The following is a 21635-nucleotide window of genomic DNA, read 5'->3' on the forward strand; positions in this document are numbered from 1 at the left end:
TCTAAAATTAATTTTTATTTAATAATTTTTTTTATAATAATATCCTCCATATCAGTAGCCGAAACCATTTAAAAAGAATATACGAAGATGTTGTGATTATGCATGAGTTTTATTCAATTTATTAAAAGAATTTTCGAAAATTAAAAACAGAAGTCATAGAATACATGTGTCTATCTATCTATATATATATTTATAAAAAAATATTTGAATGTGCGATTTTTTCATTTTCAAAATTATTATTCTAAATACAATTTATTTATTTTCATAAAACATTACACCAAAGGTACCTTTTTTCAGAACTATAGGCCTAAAAAGTATAGAATATATTTTACTTATATGTTGGTTTGTTCTTTCATTTTTCGTTCTTGTGATGGAAGTGACCATATATATCTGCATATTCATATATTATCATGATTGGACTGATGAAGTTATGGTGAAAATATATTTTAGGTTTTCCATCCTTCACTTCTTATCGGATTGGGTGGATAATATAACACATCAATCACAAAATTTGCATCCCTCGAGCTTTTAGTTACTGTATGGAGAGAATGTACTGCGAAAAAGAACAGATACTGCAACACTTTTGGCTACCCTTGAAAACCACGTCTTTCTCCTCACAATAAAACCTTTTCCAAAACTATATATCCGTTTCATTAATTAGTGTTCACTTTTTTCTAAAGAGTTTATGTTAAAACTAGTCACTTAGATAACTTTAGTGTTTCTCATTGTTGAGTGGTCGCACTTCAGTTAGTTCCTTTAGTCTTCTTGTAATTTTTTCTTTGGGTTTCGGTCATACGATCTTGAATGAATGTCGGAGTAGGATAATTGCAGAAGGCATTTTGACGTTCAAGTCAGCGAAAGAAATATTCGGCATACTCGGTACAGTAATGTAATTAATGATGTACCTGTTCCTTGAAATGTGCGCTATTTATATTACTGTAATGGATTTTCCTTATTGTGGGTTTATGACTCACCTTTATTGTTATCTTGGCATTAATGGGAGGTTACTTGCCACACTTAATTGCAATCAATGGGAGGTTAATTACCATTAATTGTATTTATTATTGTTGTCTCCTAGAACGCTTCCTTCAAGCAATGTAACATACAGAAAACAACAACACACACTTGCTTCCTCTCTCTTTTCCTTATACTCTCTATTTCTGCTCTTGGGTGTAAGTGTTTAACCCATATAGAGAGATTTTTTGTTTTGGGGCTATTTATCATTAGCCTGAGAGGAATTCATTATAGTGGAAGTTTTGACTCTCTCGCAGGTGATTTTTTTACCTCTATTTAAAGGGGTTTTCCACATAAAAATTCTGGTATCATTCTCACTTTACTTGTTACTTTAATTTCTCATAATCTTTGGTTGAAATTATCACGCTTCCGCACACAATATCCCTACACTTATTGGATCAGGTTAAGGAGTGAGTTTGCGTTTAGGATTGCATTACCTAGTTGCTAACCACGGATTAGGTTTGTTGAGTCGGTTTAAGTGTGATAAGATTTATACTATTGATCGATCCACTAGAATTGGTCCTTAGGTCGATCAATCCGATGATGAGGTCGAGACTCTGGTTAGTCCATACAAGTACACTTCATGCATGAAATATTACAAGTTCATACGTACATGAAAAAGGTAAGTTTTAATTTAAATCTTGTAAATGTAGATGGAGGAGGTAGTGCTCTGTTTGCATTGGTCAGATTAGATAAATTTATGGATTGAATTTGAGATGTAAAGAGGCTGGTCATGAGAGTGTGTGCTTGGGGTAACATCATTAAAGCCATATCCCTAACTTTTCACTTTTTATCTTGCTTGTATACTCAAATGAAACAAAAACTATGAGGCATGGGAGGAAAAAAAGTGAAGTGTGGGTGGATAGTAGATGTTGTTGCACTGAATATGTAGATGGATTGCGAAGTTAAGAGAAACTGGAGCAAACAAAAAGAGGGCCCCTATGGCATTGAGTCACTATCAGCTTTAGTCCAAACTCAGTCTAGTTAGAACTTCAACTACTTCACTACTTATCCACACACAAAAACAAAAACAACGTGAACCTCAAGTTTTTTTTCTCCTATCTTGTGGCCATTTTTCTGTACTTACAAAGAGACAAAGAGACGTGAAGTAATCAAACACCTTTATAAACCCATCCTCTCATTATTAATGTTTTGTTTGGATTCACTCATGTATTTTACAGTGAAGATTAGAGGAGTGAAAAAATATATATAATTTTTTATTAATAAATGGATTTTAAAATTAACATTATTTTAAAAAATCAATTTATAAAATAAGTTACACTCAATATATAATACTACCGTAGAAAAAAGAGGTGGTGGAAGAGAGTTATTTTTAAACTATGCAGAGGAGAAGTTAAAAAAAGAAAGTGATAATGAACAATTTTATATCTTTGTCTTTGTACTTTACACAGTTAATTTTTTCTTTGCTTTACGTGTGAATGAATTATATAAAAATGTTATAGAAGTGGTGCCAATTGCATTGCTCGTTAATTAAATGGCTTAAAAGTCTTTTTCAAAAAGAAAATTTATAATATAAACTAAAAAGTGAATATTTTGTTGTTTAAAATTACAAAAAAAAAATTATTGATGAGAAATATTACATTTTCTAAACTTTTTTTAGAAGTTTCCAACTTTGTATAAAAAAAAGGTTTTCTTTTCTACTATAAGAACGTACACATGATTTAGGAAGTGATAGATTTTAGAACAATAATGTGATTAAGCCCATATGAAAAGATTTACAAACGTATATATTTGCCTCGTAAGGTAAGGATGTGTATCTATATTTATATATAAATCTATACATAAAGTGAATTTTCTTCTTTATCCATTTTATTTTTTTATTTATTTTATTTTTATATTAATATTTAATTTAATTTTATTATTGTATTATGGGTATTGTGTTATTTTTTTTTTAAAAAAACATATTAAAATAGTCATCAAAATCGTTTATTTTGAATGTAGAGTTTTTTTTTAATTTAATTTTTAAAATATATCTCCATTTCTTAATTTTCACTGAGTGTTGTTGTTTTTCAATTTGAATTTTTTAAATTTTTAGAGTCTTTTCTCTCTTCATTCTTTCTTACTTTATCTCGCTTCTTCAAATATCTTGAAATCCAATAACATGGTTATCATGCTTTCTGTATGTCTCTCATGCTCTTTGTGTCTCTCATACATACAGATACACATAAATCTATGTTCTATTTAAATAAATATACATATAATAATAGTAAAAATAAAAAATAAAAAATGTGAATGCACATGCGCGGAAACGCCTAGGTTTGTGTTCCCGCCAGTGCAATAAAGAAAAGGTGTGGAAGATGTGTTATATAGTGTAGTTCAATTTTAAATAACTTTTACATTGTTTAAGCATAATTTTGACTGAAATAGGAAAAATATAGACAACATATTTTTTTTGGATAGTACCTTTAAATTAAAATAACAACCAACTTGTTATGAATTATGTAATTATGTATATTGTTGTTGATAGTTTAATGCAAATGATTGATCTTTTGGTACTTGAAATGATATAAGATCTTTAGTATGGGATGAAAAATGATAATGTCATATATATGAAAATAATTAATATGATTTTAGTGATTTATTATGATAATTATGTTGTAAAATTTGGTATTGAATTGTATTAGTGTGAATGACAATTGTATAAGTGATACTAACTTTCAAGTTACTTGGACATGGATACTAAGAATGTGGTGTGGTGACCATGATAATATTATTTGTTAGATAAGTGCAATAAGTTATATTAATTTTTTATGGATGAATTATCTTATAAGTGAGTAGATTCTTATAAGAAGTTAAGTGTTACTCTTTCACATAATACTTTTTTTTTTTTGAAGTTACGAACTTACAAGTTAAATTGAATTCGTTCCATTCCTAATTCCTAAAACTCTCAAGTGAAGTTAAGAATGTAAATGATGTGAATTATATTTTTTTAATAGAAATATGTGTGGATGTGTTATGTATAGCTGACTGTGATTATAATACGTTAACATGTGAATAAATGAGGTTAAAAATATCAAAATCACATAAAAATCGTGACCATATAAAATAAAATAAAATATATAGTATAAAAAATAAAATTAGTCAAAATATTTATTTAAATAATTATTATTGTACCGGTCGAATCCGTACTACAATTCAACATTCGGTGAGGATCAACCGATACAATTAAATTCACTATATCCAAACAAAAGATTAACAAGACTAATAAGTAGTTAAGCATTAGGTAACACACTCTTAATCATGATAAAAAATCATAATCCGACCCAATAACAAATGGTCTATGATAACCATATAAATAAACACAAATTTCGAGAACCAAATATGTCATCATTTAGTACTAATATTACCGAGTATCGAATATCGAAAGCTCACTTGAGCGACGGAATGTCTTTTACAGGTATCATCCAAACTTGAAATTCACTATTATGAGAGATAGAAGAGTGAAAAGAGAGGAAGGAAAAAAAGATAGACTGACCAACAAAAAAATAAAGACGATCCTTATCGTTATCTTAGTTTCAACTTGTTCAAGAATAATTATATTTTTATATTTCTTTAAATCTATAAAGTGAATGCATGATTCCTAACATTAAATCGAACAAGTATAGTGTAACCTTAAAGTTTGTTCAACTACGTGTAGAGAGAGAACACGAGAACATTAAAACACGTTTAAAAATATGTCTAAAACAATTAAATTCTGATAATCTAAAGATCTTTTTTTTTTTCTGTCATCAGTATAGCAGTGTGGGTGATAAAACGAAATTAGGTGAAAATTAAGAAAGATATTAGGAGAAAAGGTGTGTGGAGAAAAAGGTAGGTGCTTTTGAAACATGCCCTAAAAGGAGACAAGAAAGGCAACGCATAAACGATGCATAATATGAAAGAACTTTGTTTTGAGTAGAGTCGCGTAATAATAGCGCGGGACAGTGCTACTCCGAGGGTCGCATCTTAGACTCAGCAAGTATTAATGTAAAAAAGAATAGCAGTATTTAACTTGTGGTAGGTTGAAAAATAATGAGAGAGGGTTGATAGAATAAAAGGTGGGAGAGAATAAGAAGAAAATAAAAAAAGATGCGAAAAAGGTTTGTAAGTGTGTGAGGCGGGGGATGAAAAGGAAGAGTAGTAATGTAATAGTAGAGAGTGATTGCAGTTGCATTTCATTACCACCCCTAAATTTTTTGTAGGGTCTGTATTTGGCTAAGGCTCTCCACGTGCCGCTATTCCATTGGGTTTTCTTCAGATCTTCGTGGGGCCCCTAGATAGACTCCACTGGTTTCACATAGTCACGCTTCTTCACTTCCACACACCATTCCCAAACAAAACAAACACAAAAACAGATAAGAGAAAGACGTAAAGGGAGCCACCACTCATGGCTTCCAAGCTCTGCGACTCATGCAAGTCCGCCACCGCAACCTTGTATTGCCGCCCCGACGCCGCCTTTCTATGCGGAGCATGCGACTCCAAGGTCCACGCCGCCAACAAGCTCGCCTCGCGCCACCCACGCGTAGCGCTCTGCGAGGTCTGCGAGCAGGCGCCCGCGCACGTCACCTGCAAGGCCGACGCCGCCGTGCTCTGCCTCGCTTGCGACCGCGACATCCACTCTGCCAATCCCCTCGCCAGCCGCCACGAGCGCGTCCCTGTCGTGCCCTTCTATGAGTCCGTACACTCCGTTAAGGCCTCCTCGCCGATCAACTTTCTGGACGACCACCGCTTCTTCTCCGACGCCGACGCTGATGTCAGCACCGAGGAGGCCGAGGCCGCGTCCTGGTTGTTACCTAATCCAAAAACAGATCTAAATTCCTCTCAGTACTTGTTCTCCGAATCCGAACCCGTTCCTTACATAGATCTGGACTATGCCGTCGCGGATCCGAAAGCGGATCCAAAAAACTCCGCTACCGCCGACGGCGTGGTTCCGGTGCAGAGCAGCTACGAGCCGTTCGCCTATGGTTACAAATACAATTCCACCACTCTCTCGCAGTCGCAGTCTCAGATGAGCCAAAGTGTAAGTCTAATCACTATCTCGCTGTGAAGTTTACTTGTTTCGAAATCGATTTTTGGAATATGATAACGTTGATTAATTAATTTGTTTGTTTGTTTGTTCTTGTTGAAATTTCCAGGTATCGTCGTCGTCGATGGAGGTTGGAGTTGTGCCGGACGGAAACACGATGTCGGAGATATCGAACTGCAGCTACAGCAAGGTGGCGGCGGTGACAGTGACGGCGCAGTTTTCAGCGGCGGACAGGGAGGCAAGAGTGTTGAGGTACCGGGAGAAAAGGAAGAACCGAAAGTTCGAGAAGACAATTCGTTACGCTTCGAGAAAAGCGTATGCAGAAACGAGACCAAGGATCAAAGGCAGGTTCGCAAAACGCTCTGACGCGGACCCTCTGGCTGGATACGGCGTCGTTCCGTCGTGCTGATTTCGCTTTATAATATATATATTATGTATGATGCTGCTGCTTCTTACTTTTTGTCTTCTTATGTTTGCTTTGCTGTATATATACTACGATCTTTTTTGTTTGAATTAAGCAATGTAAAGTTGCAAACAGTTTCTGTGGATCGATTTTGTAGTTTGTTGGTTGTTTTTGGATGAATTTTGGCATCTTTTGCTTATGTAAGAGAAAGTAAAAAAAGAGGTTCAGGAAACGATGATGGCAATTTCACTTCCTTTTCGGCTGTGGCTGTTGTGCAGAGTTCGCAGATCAAATTCTGGAAAACTATTGGTATTCAACATCTGATTAAGAGCTTTCTTTAATCACAAATTATATTTAATCGATCTTTTTAGTTTATTTTATTCCTTCTCCTCATAGAGAAAGAACAACTGGCACCAATCTAGTTTAAGAAAATAGCTTTACTCCATAAATAGCACCAACTACTTTTGGTAAGAATCAATAACTATACTAATGACTTTTGGATTTCAATATTTTATGATATCGTCGTGATAAGATTTTTTTGAGTAATATTTTATCAAAATATCAGTTTATACTATTTTAATACGCGAGTGGTATCTTTTTATTTTTTTAGGCTGAATAAAAGGAAAACACTTGGAAGCCTCTACGTGTTTCATTTCATGTGGGTAATGTTTAATTTTAATTCGTGTTATGCTGTCATCATGTAAAGAATTCTTTTAGCCATTTTTACATGATGAATACTAAAGTAAGATTTCAAGCACATGTTCCTATATATCGGGATTCTTGTTAATCTGGTCCCTAGTATTCAAAATCACTTTAATTATTATCCAAGATAGGCAGCTTTAATTATGATCAATCTCATCTTTTAACTATACTGTCTTGATTTTAACTTCGAATGCAGTTAAATTGTAAATAGAATTTTTAAATAAAAAAATTCTTGTAATTGATGTCTTAAAATTTATAAATGTAGTATATATTATATAAAATAGTATTTATTAAACATAATTTATATAATTGATATTCAATTGTTTGGAAACTTTATATTTTGGATAATTAGAATAAATTTCATTATAAGGATTTTTAATTGATAAAAAATAATAATTGTACAAGTTATTATAGAAAATTTTGATATAATTTTTAAAATAATAATTTATGCATTAAATAGATTTGTTTTATTTTCTAAAGATTATTGGGAAAAAAATTGTCCAACCAACTTGTTTTTTAAAGAATATTAATATACTAATTTGAATTGGAACAATCTCAGATGCTACTAGAATCACTTTTTACAATAGCACTACAATTATTTTTTAATTTGAATCTACCTATGTCAACATTGATGCTTCTTCTTTCTGTCCATTAAAAATAAATAGTCACCAAACGCTTTTTTTTTTCTTTAGTGAATCATTCAACTAAAGTTCAACAAAAAAAAAAACAATAAATTCTTACTTTTCATTAAACCTGACTTTGGAATATATACCAATGCATACACTGATATGCTCTTCAAAAGTGTTTTTGAAAGTTAATAGTATTTCTTATGGCCCTTTTTAAAGGAATCTTTAAGAAAATTTATGTCTTATTGTTTTAACATGTTTTAATGTTTCCTTAATCATAAATTAAATAATTTTTTTACCTCTATTCTCTTTAAAAAAATATTATTGACCATTCACCTTACTGAGTTCCACACTTAATTATATGAATATCCTCTAATATATATATTATTTCTTCTGGTCAATATTTGGTTGGGTGATTTAGTTTAGGAAAATCATTATACACTATAAAATAGGTTAGCAACACATTTTTTAAGTAATCTTCTTAAAAAAAAAAAATTAAATAAAAATTTTCATGTATTACTATAAAACTTGGCATCTCAGTTATCTCACTTATGCTGACACCTTAAGTAACAACAATCATATCGTATAAAAAAAAATATTAAAAAAAAAAATCATCCTTAAAAATTTAAGTGTGCATTAACTTTTTGATAGTTGTTTTAACGTATATCTATCCCTTCATAAAAAATATTATATTCCGATACATAAAATTACTTTAAAGCTGAGCTTATAATAGTTTACATAAATGTTGTCCTTCTCTAATTTATCGACATATTTTTAAAATAAAATTGTGATAAAACCATTAAATAGAAAAATATATAATATGTCAAATGAATTAGAGGAGGAGAGAAAGCACAAGTGGAGTTAAAGCACCATATTGTTGTAATTTTTTTAAAAAGTTACTAAGATGAATAAATTTAAAAGAAATTACTAAAATAAGCCATTCGTAGTTAGAAATATAATTTTATAACAAAAAAGACGCGAAAAATTATTGTTGTAATGCATAATATTTATTTGTAAAATTTGTTTTGAATTATCGTAAAAATATATGTTTTTAAATACACAACTTTAATTTTAAATTTTGTGCGTGTGAAAAAGTAATGAGTAGTCATATGATTTATTTATTTTTCCCAATAAAAGTGGTATCATCACAAGTATCTTTATATACATTTTTAAATGAAATTCAACTTTATAAACTTTTTTAAGTGATAATTTTCATATTGTAATATTTGTGTTCCTGATGAATGTACACACCTTTTTGTGAAGTAAAAAACACTTTCCTTAATTTTCTTAAATTTTTGTTTACATCATTAAGAAGCTGCAAAATTATTTTAAAAAACTATATATTTATAACAAATTAAAATTATTGTATGTTTAAACAACTGAATTAAGTGAACTCCTTCTTGCTAAAATACCTCCATTAATAACACTATGAAGAATAGGTTAAGTGGGAGATGAAATAAGTTGTTGGTGTAACTGAATGCATTTAATTCCATTAAATATACATTGTTTATTTACCTTGGTACACAATTTTAAATGTGTTAATTAGGTTAACATTGTAATGTACTTTAATAAATAAAATATAGATTATAACTGCAACTATGTAATGTAATTACTATGGTAGTCAATATTCAAAACAATTAATATCAAATAACTATCTTTAACTATTTTTTTTATTTTTTTTTATAAAAAACTTTCATGTTAGGCATCACAGGCATCATTATGCTACTTGACATCTCAGTTACGTTGACACCTCAAGTAACAACAATCATTTGTCATCACATGAAAAAAGTATTATTAAAAAATACAAAAATATGGGGGGACTAGACCAAGATAAAATCACATTCCAGCCAAACATTACTAAGACCCAACTTTTGAGCTTCCTTCGAAACATATATAACTTCATAAAATTCAGCAACCAAAGCAGTTTGAACGTCAAGAAGCTCCAATAAACTCTCCCATACTCTCATAGAAAATACTTCCACAAACGATATCTGGATAACTCCTAGCAGCCCCATCCGTGTTAATTTTAACCTAGCCTGATGAAGGAAACTCTCATTTAACAGGAAGAGGACGTAAAACTTTACTAATATGAGTGTTAATACAAAAAAACTTGAGCACATTGAAATCGAACATATAATTCTTTATTGAAGTTTTAGACAAATTACCCATTAGACAAGTTAAATCTTTAATAACCAAAATAGTCTTAGAAAGCTCAATTTTATCTTAAAAATGAGCATAATTTCTCATTCGCCATATCATCCAAATAAAAAAAAGTTATCACAGCTAGCTTAACTAATTTATTAATAAATAAATTATATGTAATTTACATACTAACATGATATCTGGAGTATTTCATGGATGTATAGATGATTGAGTTTAAAATAAAAAGAAGACATCTTATAAACATTGATAACATACTTTATTAATTTTTATAATAGACAACATATTAGAGTAAGTTCTTTAATTTTATTTTTTTTACTATTCTTGCATTTACTATACTCAATTAGAATTTTTTTTTATATATGTTTTAGTATAACTGTTATTGATACGGCGAAACTTAAATAGTAGTATATTTTAAGAATATGTTAGAAAAAAATAGAAAAACAAATTATTCATATATAATAATAATTACTAATGATAATTAAGATTAAGTGACTTTAATCAATAATTGATATACAAATATTTTTTACATGCTCGAGTGGTAGTTATAAATGTCAACGCATTAAAATTTAAACAAAATTTTAATCGATTTTAATAATTATTTTAGCTAATTACACGCAAAGTTACCTTTGATTTATTTTATGTTCTCTCTTACCTTTGCTTGAATGTGCAAGTAATAAAATATACAAGTTTGAGGTTTTTTTTCTTTCATTTGAGATATTTATTGAATGTTAATGCAAAACTAAAAAAAAATACTTAGAAAGTATGGTTTACGCAAGTTCAAATGATAGTTTAAAGAAAAAATGAAAATGGTTTGTAATACTTGGATTGTATCTAGTATTAATAGAAAAGTCAAAGATACAAACAATGATAATGTTAGTAATTTATGCTTGCTTCCTAGGTCATTCAATTGACTTAAATCTTATAATGTTTTTCCACTATGCAGAAATTATTTAAAAAATCATAACTTAATATAATATTCACTACCTTGGATAATACATCACTTGATAAGCAAGAATGAATATATGATACGTTTTATAGTATTTATGCAAGTTGACATGCAAATTAATATTCCTATTACAGTGTATTAATTAAATAAATAAAACTCTATATAAAGATTTGAATTGTTTTTCATTTTTCCATTCACCCTTTATTTCTGTGTTAGCAATACTATTCACTCAACTCTATTCTTCACATTTTCCTTTTCCTTTATGTCTCTTTGAACTGGAAGATTGATATATATATATATATATATATATATATATATATATATTTCTTTATTTCTATTTATAGTTTGTGAATTTTATTTTTATTTGGTTAGTTTTCTTGTGTTTACTAATTATGAAGATGTGGACAATGAAGATAACTATTTGGTTCTCTCTCGTGCATAAGAGCAAAAGCTGCTTTGTTGAATGAATGTTTTCTGAGTCCATAATTGATCTCTACTCACTTCATTTTTGTATTTAAGCATATAAATAATTTTTATACATATGTATTATAACTTTGTACTTTAGTTTATTGAATGATTACTGTGAGTAACGGATGCAAGGGCATTTTGATTTTTTTTTTCTTAGAATGCATAGTATTTATTTTTGGAATTTAATAAATATTTATTCATATTTTTTTAAAAAGATTTTATATTAGATATCATTATTCAACTTTGAAATCTCAGTTGTCATCACATGAAATATTTGTTCATATTTTTTCTTTAACTAATTGATAAGTTTTTTTTTTCTAAATTTATAATGCATGTTATTCATTTTTTTTATTTTTTTAATATATTTTTCTTATCTTTTTTATTTAGTTTTTATCATTATAGAATAAGAGAGATTAGTTATATTTTTTCATACATTTAATATTTTAAAATTCTTTTTGTAAGATTTGGTGAAGAAAAAAAAAGTTGAGAGAAAAATATATTAAAACAGAGAAAATACTAATATTATTTGGTTGAGTGATATTGTAAAGAGAAAACCATTAAAAAATAGAAGAAGCAAATTTTTTCCAAATAATGTGATTTCTTATCTAGCAATAGTCTTTTTTTTTTTTTCTTGATCAACCGATTTTAAATAAAGTAATGAGGTGAGAGATTAATATTACAAATTGTTTTTGTGTCATGTGTAGAAAAGGAGACTACAGGACACCTCTTTTTCATGTGCAATTCCTCATGCAAGATTTGGAATATGTGCAACCTGTGGATTTAAGTGATTTTTGTTATGCATGTAAATGATATAACATTTTTACCAATATTTTCTCATGCAGCTAAATAGAAAACATAATAGAGCATGAAGATGCATACGAATGGGAGTTGTTTGGGCAATTTGACAGCAGAGAAATAAAATTATTTTCTGTAATGGAAAAAGAGATGTGTTGGAAATATTTGCAGTGGCACACTTAAACACATGGAGCTAGATTATCTACAAGAATCCAAAGGTACATTGTAGTCACTTAGACTGGTGTTTAAATCCTCTTGAGTGCAATTGACTACTTTGGTGAGTCTATAATTCATGTTTAAACTGAAGACTATTTTCTTGATGCATCTCTCAATGTCTATTTTCTTGATGCATACTTGCTTTTCTGTGTGCCTATTTGTCTAGCTTCTGTCAGGGTAGCATATTATCTATCTGCAAAATTTAAATGCTAATAGGTTGGGAAGGGGTTTTGTTTTCTGACTTTGCATGAAAACAGGTTACATTTCATTCACAAGGAAAGTTGGACTCAACCCATTTGCAGTGAATTATACTCTTGCTTCTTGTATAGATCTAAACTTTGTTGTAAATTTTTGGTGTGGGTGATTCTTGTTATTTGGTATTCTCATCATCATATCATTTTGTGGGAAACCATGTTAGGATCTTTATCAGTTTCTTTTAGGGGTTAGAGTGCTTTCTATTTGGAGGATGTTGTTTTTTTATCTATGTATCATAGAGTTTCAAAAACTCCAATTTTATTTTTTTTTCTGATAATTTTTTTTTTCTAACAAGAGAAAAATCCGACAAGCTTTATAGAGAAAGAATATAACGAAGTGTCCTTTAAGTCTTTTCCATCAATTCATGATAGTGATTAAATCTTCACTTATTAAGGTTGAACATAATCAATAAACTAAGTTGTGTATTTTTAATTATATATATATTTTTTAAAAATCTATTGATGATTCGTCTTTGTGCTTTATGAGAAATTTCAACTCTAAGGCCCTGTTTGGATCCAGGGGTGGTACTGTTGTCGACGACGGAAGTCACAACAACACCCTGTTTGGATCCATGCATGGTTGCGGGTGAGTGTGGAAGGAAGGAGAAAGTTGAGTGAATTCTCCTTCTGCTCAAAGATGAAGAGAAAGTTGCATTGTAGAGTGGGAGTGTCAAGTCATCCGAAGGAAGTTACAAAGTTGCCCTTGCTTTTGCTGGAATCAAGAGGAACAGTGGCCCTGCATGCATGCCACATGAAGCCATGAGATTCCTGACTTGGCTCAGGAATCGTTTGACACTGTGTGAAACTGTGAAAGGAGAGTGAATGCAGTGGGTGAGGTAGGTGGGTGTGAAACTGGCTATATAACAACATGAAGGTGGTTCCTCCATTCACAGAAAACCAAAGAAACCGAGCGATCAAAGAGTGCAGTGTAGTGTGGTTGGAGAGATTCCTATAAGCCATCATAGTTTGTGTTAGGATACCTTGTTCATCTCACGTCCTGGGTTGATCTGTGTGGTTCATCTGGGTTCGTCTGAGGTGAGAGCTTTTTTTTGGAATGGTGCATAATCGATTATGCCTCAATTAGAACCAGTTAGATAATCGATTATGGTGCAGATAATCGATTTTTCAAAGTTAGTAATCGATTATCTGTAAAAATTTACAGGCATAATCGATTATCTGTAGTGTTGAAAAAGGGCCATAATCGATTATTGAGTGTCATAATCGATTATCCTATGTGTATAACTGAGAGCATAATCGATTATGTTCTAAATTTTTTTGGAATTCTGTGTTTCTTAATTTTTTTATGTGATTTTCAGGCACTGTTCTTCATCCTATCAGTCATCCTATTGTGTTGTTCTTGCTTATCTTCAGGTTTTTAATTTTTTTTATGTAAAGTTATTTTTTTTATTTTTGTTTTATATTTATGTTTGGATGATTATGGTTTTGTAATATAATTTGTTTAGAATTTAGTTTAGTTAATTATGTTAAGGAGTTAGTAAATTAATGTTGGTTGTAATATAATTTGTTTAGACTTTAGTTTAGTTAATTATGTTAAGGAGTTAGTAAATTAATGTTATTATTTGATTTATTGTTTTAATTTTTGTAGATAGTTATAATTTTTGTAAGATTTTAAAAAAATATTTATTTGAATGAAATGAATGATTTCCAGAATGGAAACAAAAATTTTTAAAGTTTAGGTGATTAAAGAGAAGTGAAAAAGTTTAGTTAAATATTGTTTATAAGAGAATAGATTTATTTATTTAAAATGATTGGACAAAAATTATTAATATTATCATTAAAAGTATTAAAAAAATTGTTTTAGTTATTTTTGTTATAAGATTTAATTGTTTATAAGAATAAAATTAATGTTTTTAAAATGAATATTTTTACAATTTGAAATAGAAATTTGTAATTCTTAGGTTTTTTAAAAAGTAATTGATATTTTAGAAGTTGTATTTTTAATTGATATTTTAATAATAAATGTACAAAGTTATTATTTATTTAAAAATGATTTGTTCATAAAAAAGATTTACAAAATTTAATTTAGACCGAATGAAATTAAAAATTTTAAAAATATTTTTATAGGGTTTTCATTACTTTGGCAAAAAAAGTATGACAAAATTAAATATATTCCAGGTCAATGGCATATGACAACTTGGTAGACCCCAACATGCAAACGAAGAAGATGATGAAGAGGATGAATTGTCAGCACAAGATGTTGAAGGTGGTCAACCTGAGTACGAAAACCCCACTCAGAGGGAATTGTTAAATCAAATTTTGTCCGGCATACAAAACATGGATATCTGAATGGACAGAATGGAGGTTACTCTGGCTGATATTCGACCTCATCAAGGTCATTGTGTGTGTTATTATTATGTTATTGTCATTATTATTTTTATTTCTATGTTTCATGTTGAACATGGATGAATTGTGTTTGTTACTTTTGACGTTGACATTGTTATTGTTAAGGTTTTATGCTACTTTTCATGCTACTTATTTACATAATCTATTGTTTTTAATGCAACTTTTTTACCATCTTATTACTCCGTGGTACTTTTACCCATGCTACTGGGAGCACAAGTGTCTTCGTTGATCCTATTTGTGATTGTGGACAATTTGTTGTTTTGAGAATAGCGACAACACAAAAAACAATGCTGGAAATTTTTTTTGGGATTGTCCCAACTACAAGGTAAAATTTATTCAATTAGGTTTCAAACAAACTTAAGAATGTTATTTTAAACTTATTCATTGTTCAATTTTATTGTTTTCTTCAAAACAGATTAAAAGTGGCATAGTTCTAGACTGTAATTTTTTCAAATGGTGCATTGAAGACGTTGCCGATGAAAAAGATGAAATTATTATCATACAACGGAATAAGATATGTCTTCTAGAAAACCGTTTGAAGGTTTCCACAAGGATTCAAATGTTATTACTGAAATGTCTTTTCTTTTTCAAATTAACATTATTATGTTCTTCATGTAATGACTTTATATTATATATTTTGACACCTACTTAATATTCATGTTATATTCTAAATTTCTATTTTCTTTTTAAAATATATTCATTTTACTATTCATAATAATGAAAATTATTATTAAAATTAATTTTATATATATATTTGTATATATATATAACATAACATAATTTATAAAATCATTTATAATATTAAAATTATGTAAATAAATTAACTTAAATAAAAAATAATTCTTAATTAATAAAATGTTAAATTATATAATTATACTTTAATTTTAAATTATAATTAACTAAAATATGAAATAGGATTAATCATTATTTATTCTTTTTTTATATACAAGGGTAAAATTGTAATCTCACAAACTTTACTATTCAAAATAATTTATAATATTCTTACAACTATCACATCACTCACAATTTTCAATAAACTTTCCTCACACATCCAGTCTAACATACCCCAATCCAAACAACCTCAACTTTCTTCACACTTCCACTCCCACTCACCCTCAACTTTCCACTCTCCCACACCCTCTAATCCAAACACACCCTAAGAGAATAATTTATAAACAATAAAGAATGTGAATTACAAAATTATCACATATACTACATACTATGCTTTAATTATTTCAAAGTATCAATTATATTGATACAATATCTCTACTAACGAGTAACTTCATACATATTTTACTTTATTCTTACATTTAGGTGCAAAACTATACATATCTACTTGCTTATTAATTCAAGAACAACATTATTCACATCTCTAAACAATCCTACCATTAATTAGATGTTAATATTAAATCTCTTTATTTAGAGATATCGTGCTAATAGACAAAACATTTTTTTTTTTACTTTTACAAATTCTATTTAATTAAGAAATTTTTCAAATAAAAAACTCTGTATCAATAACATTTTCCCTTTACAAAGTACCTAAAGAAAATATATGAGTTTCTTCATATAAATAACTTATCTGAATTAAGAATATAATTGCTAAAAATTGATCACTCTCCTCAAATATGTAATTTAACAATATAATTATATCTTTATTCTTTTAGAGGAATTTACGAAAAAATAGAATTCTAATGAAAATTAAAAATGAATGTATATAATTTATTTATAAACTTTATTCATTAAACTTTATTTTTAAAAACTAAGATTTTACAATATAACCACTATGTTTACTTCTAATAAAAATATTTAACTTCTTTTTGTCCTATTCTTACCATATGATTGGATATAATAATCATTGTCATCATAATAACTTTTTTCCAATTCTTCCTTAACTTGGATATATTCTTATGCTAGTCTTAACAACATAATTTTACTTGCTGAATTTCTAAATAAACAAGGAAAAAAGATGTTTTTATTTTACAAGGATATAACATATCATAGTTTATCCCATATCATTATGTTGAAGATCTAACAATTGATGGTGCATGATCTTTTAACTCAAATTAATTAAATTATAAATGTTTAATCAAGTAGGTATACTGCTAAAAACAATTATTTGATTATTAATTTAAGGCACAATGAATGAATCAATAATAAAAATTAAAATTCTAAAAACTGATTATAGGTTCAATTAAAAAACTTAAATAATGGATTGATCAATGCAGCACATTGAATCTACAACAAGTTTTGCCAGATTGTAAAAGTTGAGTTCAACATCAGAAGCTAATAAACACAATTACAAGAGGAACGAAATCAATGTTTTTTTATGTATATAATACATTTTATACAAGCTACAATGAATGTGAACAAAGACTGTTGCATATAGCATAAATAACTAACCATAAACGAAACTTAGACAGACTCAAAGAATGGTGTTTACATGCAGAAGGTGCATGAGAACCCTCACCACACTCTTTACACACATTTCCTAGCTACAACATATAGACTAAAAATCATGGAACTGAGATAATGATTTGCTTATGCAACAGGGCCATAATGAGTAGGAATTTTATTTCTAAATTTTGTTGAAACACCAATAGCTACTATAGTACTAACCAGAACCAGCTATAAGCCAATTTTGATGAAGTCTTCTCATTTTTTGATAGCCTTATTAGCACCTCCAGAACTACTACTATGAGAAGAAATGCCTTGGTTAGTCAAGAAACGAACCACAACACATGTGATATTGTCAGCACTACCTCTCTTATATGCTTCTTGCATCAACCTCTTTGCTGCTTCCTCAGCATCTTCCATTGATTTGATCATAGCAACTGCTTCCTGAAAAACACTTTAAATCTTAGCTCAGTAGCAGAAATAAGATGTCTCAGTATGTAACTTAAGTATTTATCATGAGTTTGGATTTGGTTTTATTGCTCTCCCTTCTTTGAGTGGTTATGATGAAGATGCATTTTAGTTATCAATGAGAAGAACTGAACATCAATGCAAACCTCATTTGAGACAACATCCCATAGTCCATCACTAGCCAGGATAAGAAACTCAAGGGAGTTGTCAACTTTTTCTTCCTACAAATTGGAAAACACGTAGCTTAAACATATCAAAGAAAGAGACTACACAAATAAGGATAAAGATAAATCATAGCAGAAGGAACATGTCTTCTAAATTTTGTTATACTACACATAAATGTTATTGCAGTGTAATAGGAATTAACTACACAAGATGTACAACTTCGTCATGTATCCTACAGAAGCACAGGTTGAGATGAATATAAAACTATGTCACCAACCTGAATTTCTGGATCAGCAACAACATATTGCTTTAGGAGTCTATCACCAAACGCTCGAGAAACAGCAAGAACACCTCCAACTCTCCAAGTTCCTGTATATGTGATAAACAATATAAATTTTTTAAGTTAAACAAAGAAAACTGAAGGCAACTATATGTTACAGGTTTATATTACCAGCCCATATAACAAATCCTCCTGCATCTTCAATCCTTTGCCTCTCATCAGTTTGGTCTGGTTTGTGATCTCGAGAAACAGCAATAGCTAGAAAAATACCACAATTGGAAGAATAGTATTAAGTAAATATTCAACACATGAAGGTTAAAACGACTCTGTCATTGTAGATGCACAAGACCATGTTATGCACAAACTCATGCCATTTTTATACTAGCAATACATTACACACTCAGTAATAAATGATATCGAGATAGTCACCACCAAAGACTCAGAAGTAAAGACGAATTCTCAATGATGGCATTAAAAGTTAACAAAAATTCAAATTATATAAGCCACAGCTAAGTGAAATGTAAATCATATAACAATAATACTATGTCGATAATCAAGTTAAATAACAATACAAAACTAATACTTAACTACATGTCAAAGAATGTATGCAACTTTACAGATAAGATGTATGCAAAGTATCTACAATGCTAACAGACCCTTACCATTACCACCCCTGCATATAACAGCTCTGGAATCCCCAACATTTGCAACAAGCAAGCGATCACCAACTAAAATCGCAGTGGAAGCAGTTGATCCAGCATCTTTATTATTACTATTTTCTGACTTCAGAAACTCAGAATCGGTATGATTGTATGCATCAGCTGTGGGTAAAAAATTGATTGGAAAAATGTCACTATTTGGATTTGCCAAATTGGAAAACATCAAACATAAGTAACTAGTAGTGATAGATAGATAACATACATATTGCTGATTTGGTGTCAGAAATGAATTTTGGGTGATTGATCAAATTACTAAACAAATTTTTCTTGACATACTCAGCAGCACGAGCACCACCATGACCTGGAAAGAGTTTTAGTTATAAAAAGTTGGAGCTACTTCTCTTTACGAACGAAATGAGAATAAATTTTAAAAGGGAAAAACATCTAACCTCGAACATAAAACACAGTATTAGCTTATCATTGTTCAGGAAGAGGAATAAATAAAGTTTCTAGAGTCAATACTACTATAAAGAGAAGTTTGGGGTAAAGAGGTTGAAAATCATGATGTGAAGAAAACTTAACACATAGCATAAGTTCTGTCTGCAATATTTTGGCATATTTTCCGGTTACTTTGTAGAACTATGTGATGAAGATATGAATATACCATCAAAAACTCCGAAAAGGCCAACGATTTGACCATTAACACCATCAATTCTTGTGTCGTAAAAATCTTCCATTGAAGATCTCTTGCCGGGAGAGCTAGCATACCCATAGCTGAATTTTCCATTTTGACTGCAAAAAAAATATCATAACAAAATGTGTCATGAACATCCCATTCTGGCTATGAATATCTAAATTAACAACTCCACCATCAAATTGAAAGAAAATGCAAGAAAGAATTTAACCTTGTACCCCCACCGCTCACAATTGCATTCTGGGAATTTTGAACCTGGTTTGGAGCAGGTAAAACTGAATTGGGAAAGCTCATATTACAACTACAATATACTCTTCCTACCCAAATATTATTTCTTTCACCAAAGTCAACAAACACCACCACTATGTCTCTTCTTTCTTGCCAATGCTTCAAGTGATCATAACACTGGTTGGGTCATTTTGCAATCACCAAGTTCCAAGTTTTAACCTGCATATGGAACACCACAAGAAGAAAGGTTTAAATTTTCATATATGTTGCTATTGATACAGCTAAAGGCATAAAGATGCTGAATCCCAGGTCCAAACTATTGAATTTTGGGAAGAATTATCTTACAAGAGAGAAAAGGTACCTAAAAAGTGCTATCATATTCTTCTTGAAAATTATTTAGACAATTTACTTTGAAAAAATGATCAATGAGAATTAATGAAAGAATGCAAAGTTTATTAGAAAAGAAGAGGAAATAAGAGTGTTTACTATTGTTCTTTTAATTTTGGATGATTCCTTCGAAGCTCAAAGGTTGTTTGGTGATTCATGAAATTTTGATGATCGTCTATTCTAATCATTCACCGTCTAATAGAATTTAAGGTTTCCATATGCGTCGCTGAAGGATAGATCAAGCTTTGAGATTGACCAAGTCAATGCCAAAAGTAACATCTTAATTAATGACTCCCTTGTCCCTTATTTAGGTTAAGTTTATTTTTAATTTATTTTTTACTTTTAACCATTTTACAAGAAACACTGAAATGTTCTCTTTTATATGAAATCCTTGAAAACAGAAAACAGATTAAAAACAAAATGATGATCTTATAATTAAAAATAATAAAGAGGGTCCTAGTTAGAAATCAAACCAAATCATTTTTTGTTTTCTTCATAAACATCGTTCACGGAAAAATATTAATCATTTTGAACCATCAAATTAATTTAAAAAATAAATATTTTTTTGTGAAATTAAAAATTAAAAATTAAAAATTCAATTTTATTGTAATTTACTTTAAAGTTTTATTTTTATTAGAAAAACTAAATTAAACAAAGTTGAATTAAATCAAAGTGCATGTAATTTTTATGTTTAGTTTCAATATTATTTTAAAACATAAATTAATTAAGCCGCACTATAAACTCTTCTAAGAGTGTCTCTTGGTTATTTTTCGTTTACATAATTTTTTTAATTGAAATTAGAATCTTAATTCATTATAAGGTACAAGAACTAATTTTTTTTTGTTAGACTCAATTCCCATACCCCTTTGAGGCTTTTCTTTATTATGTTTTCTAGTTTTTTATTATTACAAAATTGATATTTAACATTAATTATTTTTTTATATTTACATCAATTTTAGATCTATAAATGTAGATGTCACTACTGTAATAAGTATGTCACTTTTTATATCAATTATTAATTCAATATAAGTTTGAAAATTATTGCACCTTATGCCTAAAATTGATGAGAAACATATATTTTGCAAGCTCATGATAATCAAAACACATATTACATTAGTTCTTTAAAACAAATGATGTAACATGTGTTCTAGCACATGTTTCATATAGTCACAAGATAATTTGACTTTGAGAAAAAAAAATACATAAACCAATAATCAAACTTAATAATGAAATGGTTCTAGCTCCTAAAGGAAATAAACTAAGGTACTCTAAAATAGGTATACACAAATTTTAATGAGTTACAAAACCACTTAACTATGAAAAAATCAATCTACAAGCTAACTTAGGTTGTGCTTTGTCTTGCAGCATCACGAGAGCAATAGT

General features: G+C 29.3%; 2 protein-coding genes across 4 annotated transcripts; one reads left to right on the forward strand and one right to left on the reverse strand.

The window, feature by feature from the left end:
- The first annotated feature begins 5015 nt into the window (after positions 1–5015).
- Positions 5016–6695, forward strand: LOC137821944 (zinc finger protein CONSTANS-LIKE 4). Its single transcript, XM_068626761.2, has 2 exons — positions 5016–6034; positions 6150–6695. The coding sequence occupies exons 1-2, from the start codon at positions 5402–5404 to the stop codon at positions 6447–6449; spliced, it is 933 nt and encodes a 310-aa protein (XP_068482862.1). The 5' UTR covers positions 5016–5401; the 3' UTR covers positions 6450–6695.
- A 10591-nt stretch (positions 6696–17286) lies between these two features.
- On the reverse strand, positions 17287–20469 carry LOC137820928 (putative protein phosphatase 2C 59). Of its 3 annotated transcripts, none has more exons than XM_090295976.1 (9): positions 20352–20469; positions 19849–20084; positions 19608–19735; positions 19206–19304; positions 18947–19105; positions 18456–18542; positions 18282–18373; positions 17986–18060; positions 17287–17815 (listed from the first exon to the last, which is right to left on the reverse strand). In XM_090295976.1, exons 2-9 carry the CDS (start codon positions 19929–19931, stop codon positions 17630–17632), a joined length of 909 nt encoding a protein of 302 aa, XP_090152102.1. In that variant the 5' UTR covers positions 19932–20084; positions 20352–20469; the 3' UTR covers positions 17287–17629. The 3 variants fall into 3 exon arrangements, with proteins under 3 accessions (XP_090152102.1, XP_068481373.1, XP_090152103.1); XM_068625272.2 differs by lacking the exon at positions 20352–20469 and adding an exon at positions 20227–20322; XM_090295977.1 differs by lacking the exons at positions 17986–18060; positions 20352–20469 and having other exon boundaries at positions 17488–17815; positions 19849–20078.
- Positions 20470–21635: the final 1166 nt, after the last annotated feature.

This window comes from Phaseolus vulgaris, chromosome 9 (assembly GCF_051622355.1).
Source record: "Phaseolus vulgaris cultivar YP4 chromosome 9, ASM5162235v1, whole genome shotgun sequence".
NCBI classification, from domain to species: domain Eukaryota; kingdom Viridiplantae; phylum Streptophyta; class Magnoliopsida; order Fabales; family Fabaceae; genus Phaseolus; species Phaseolus vulgaris.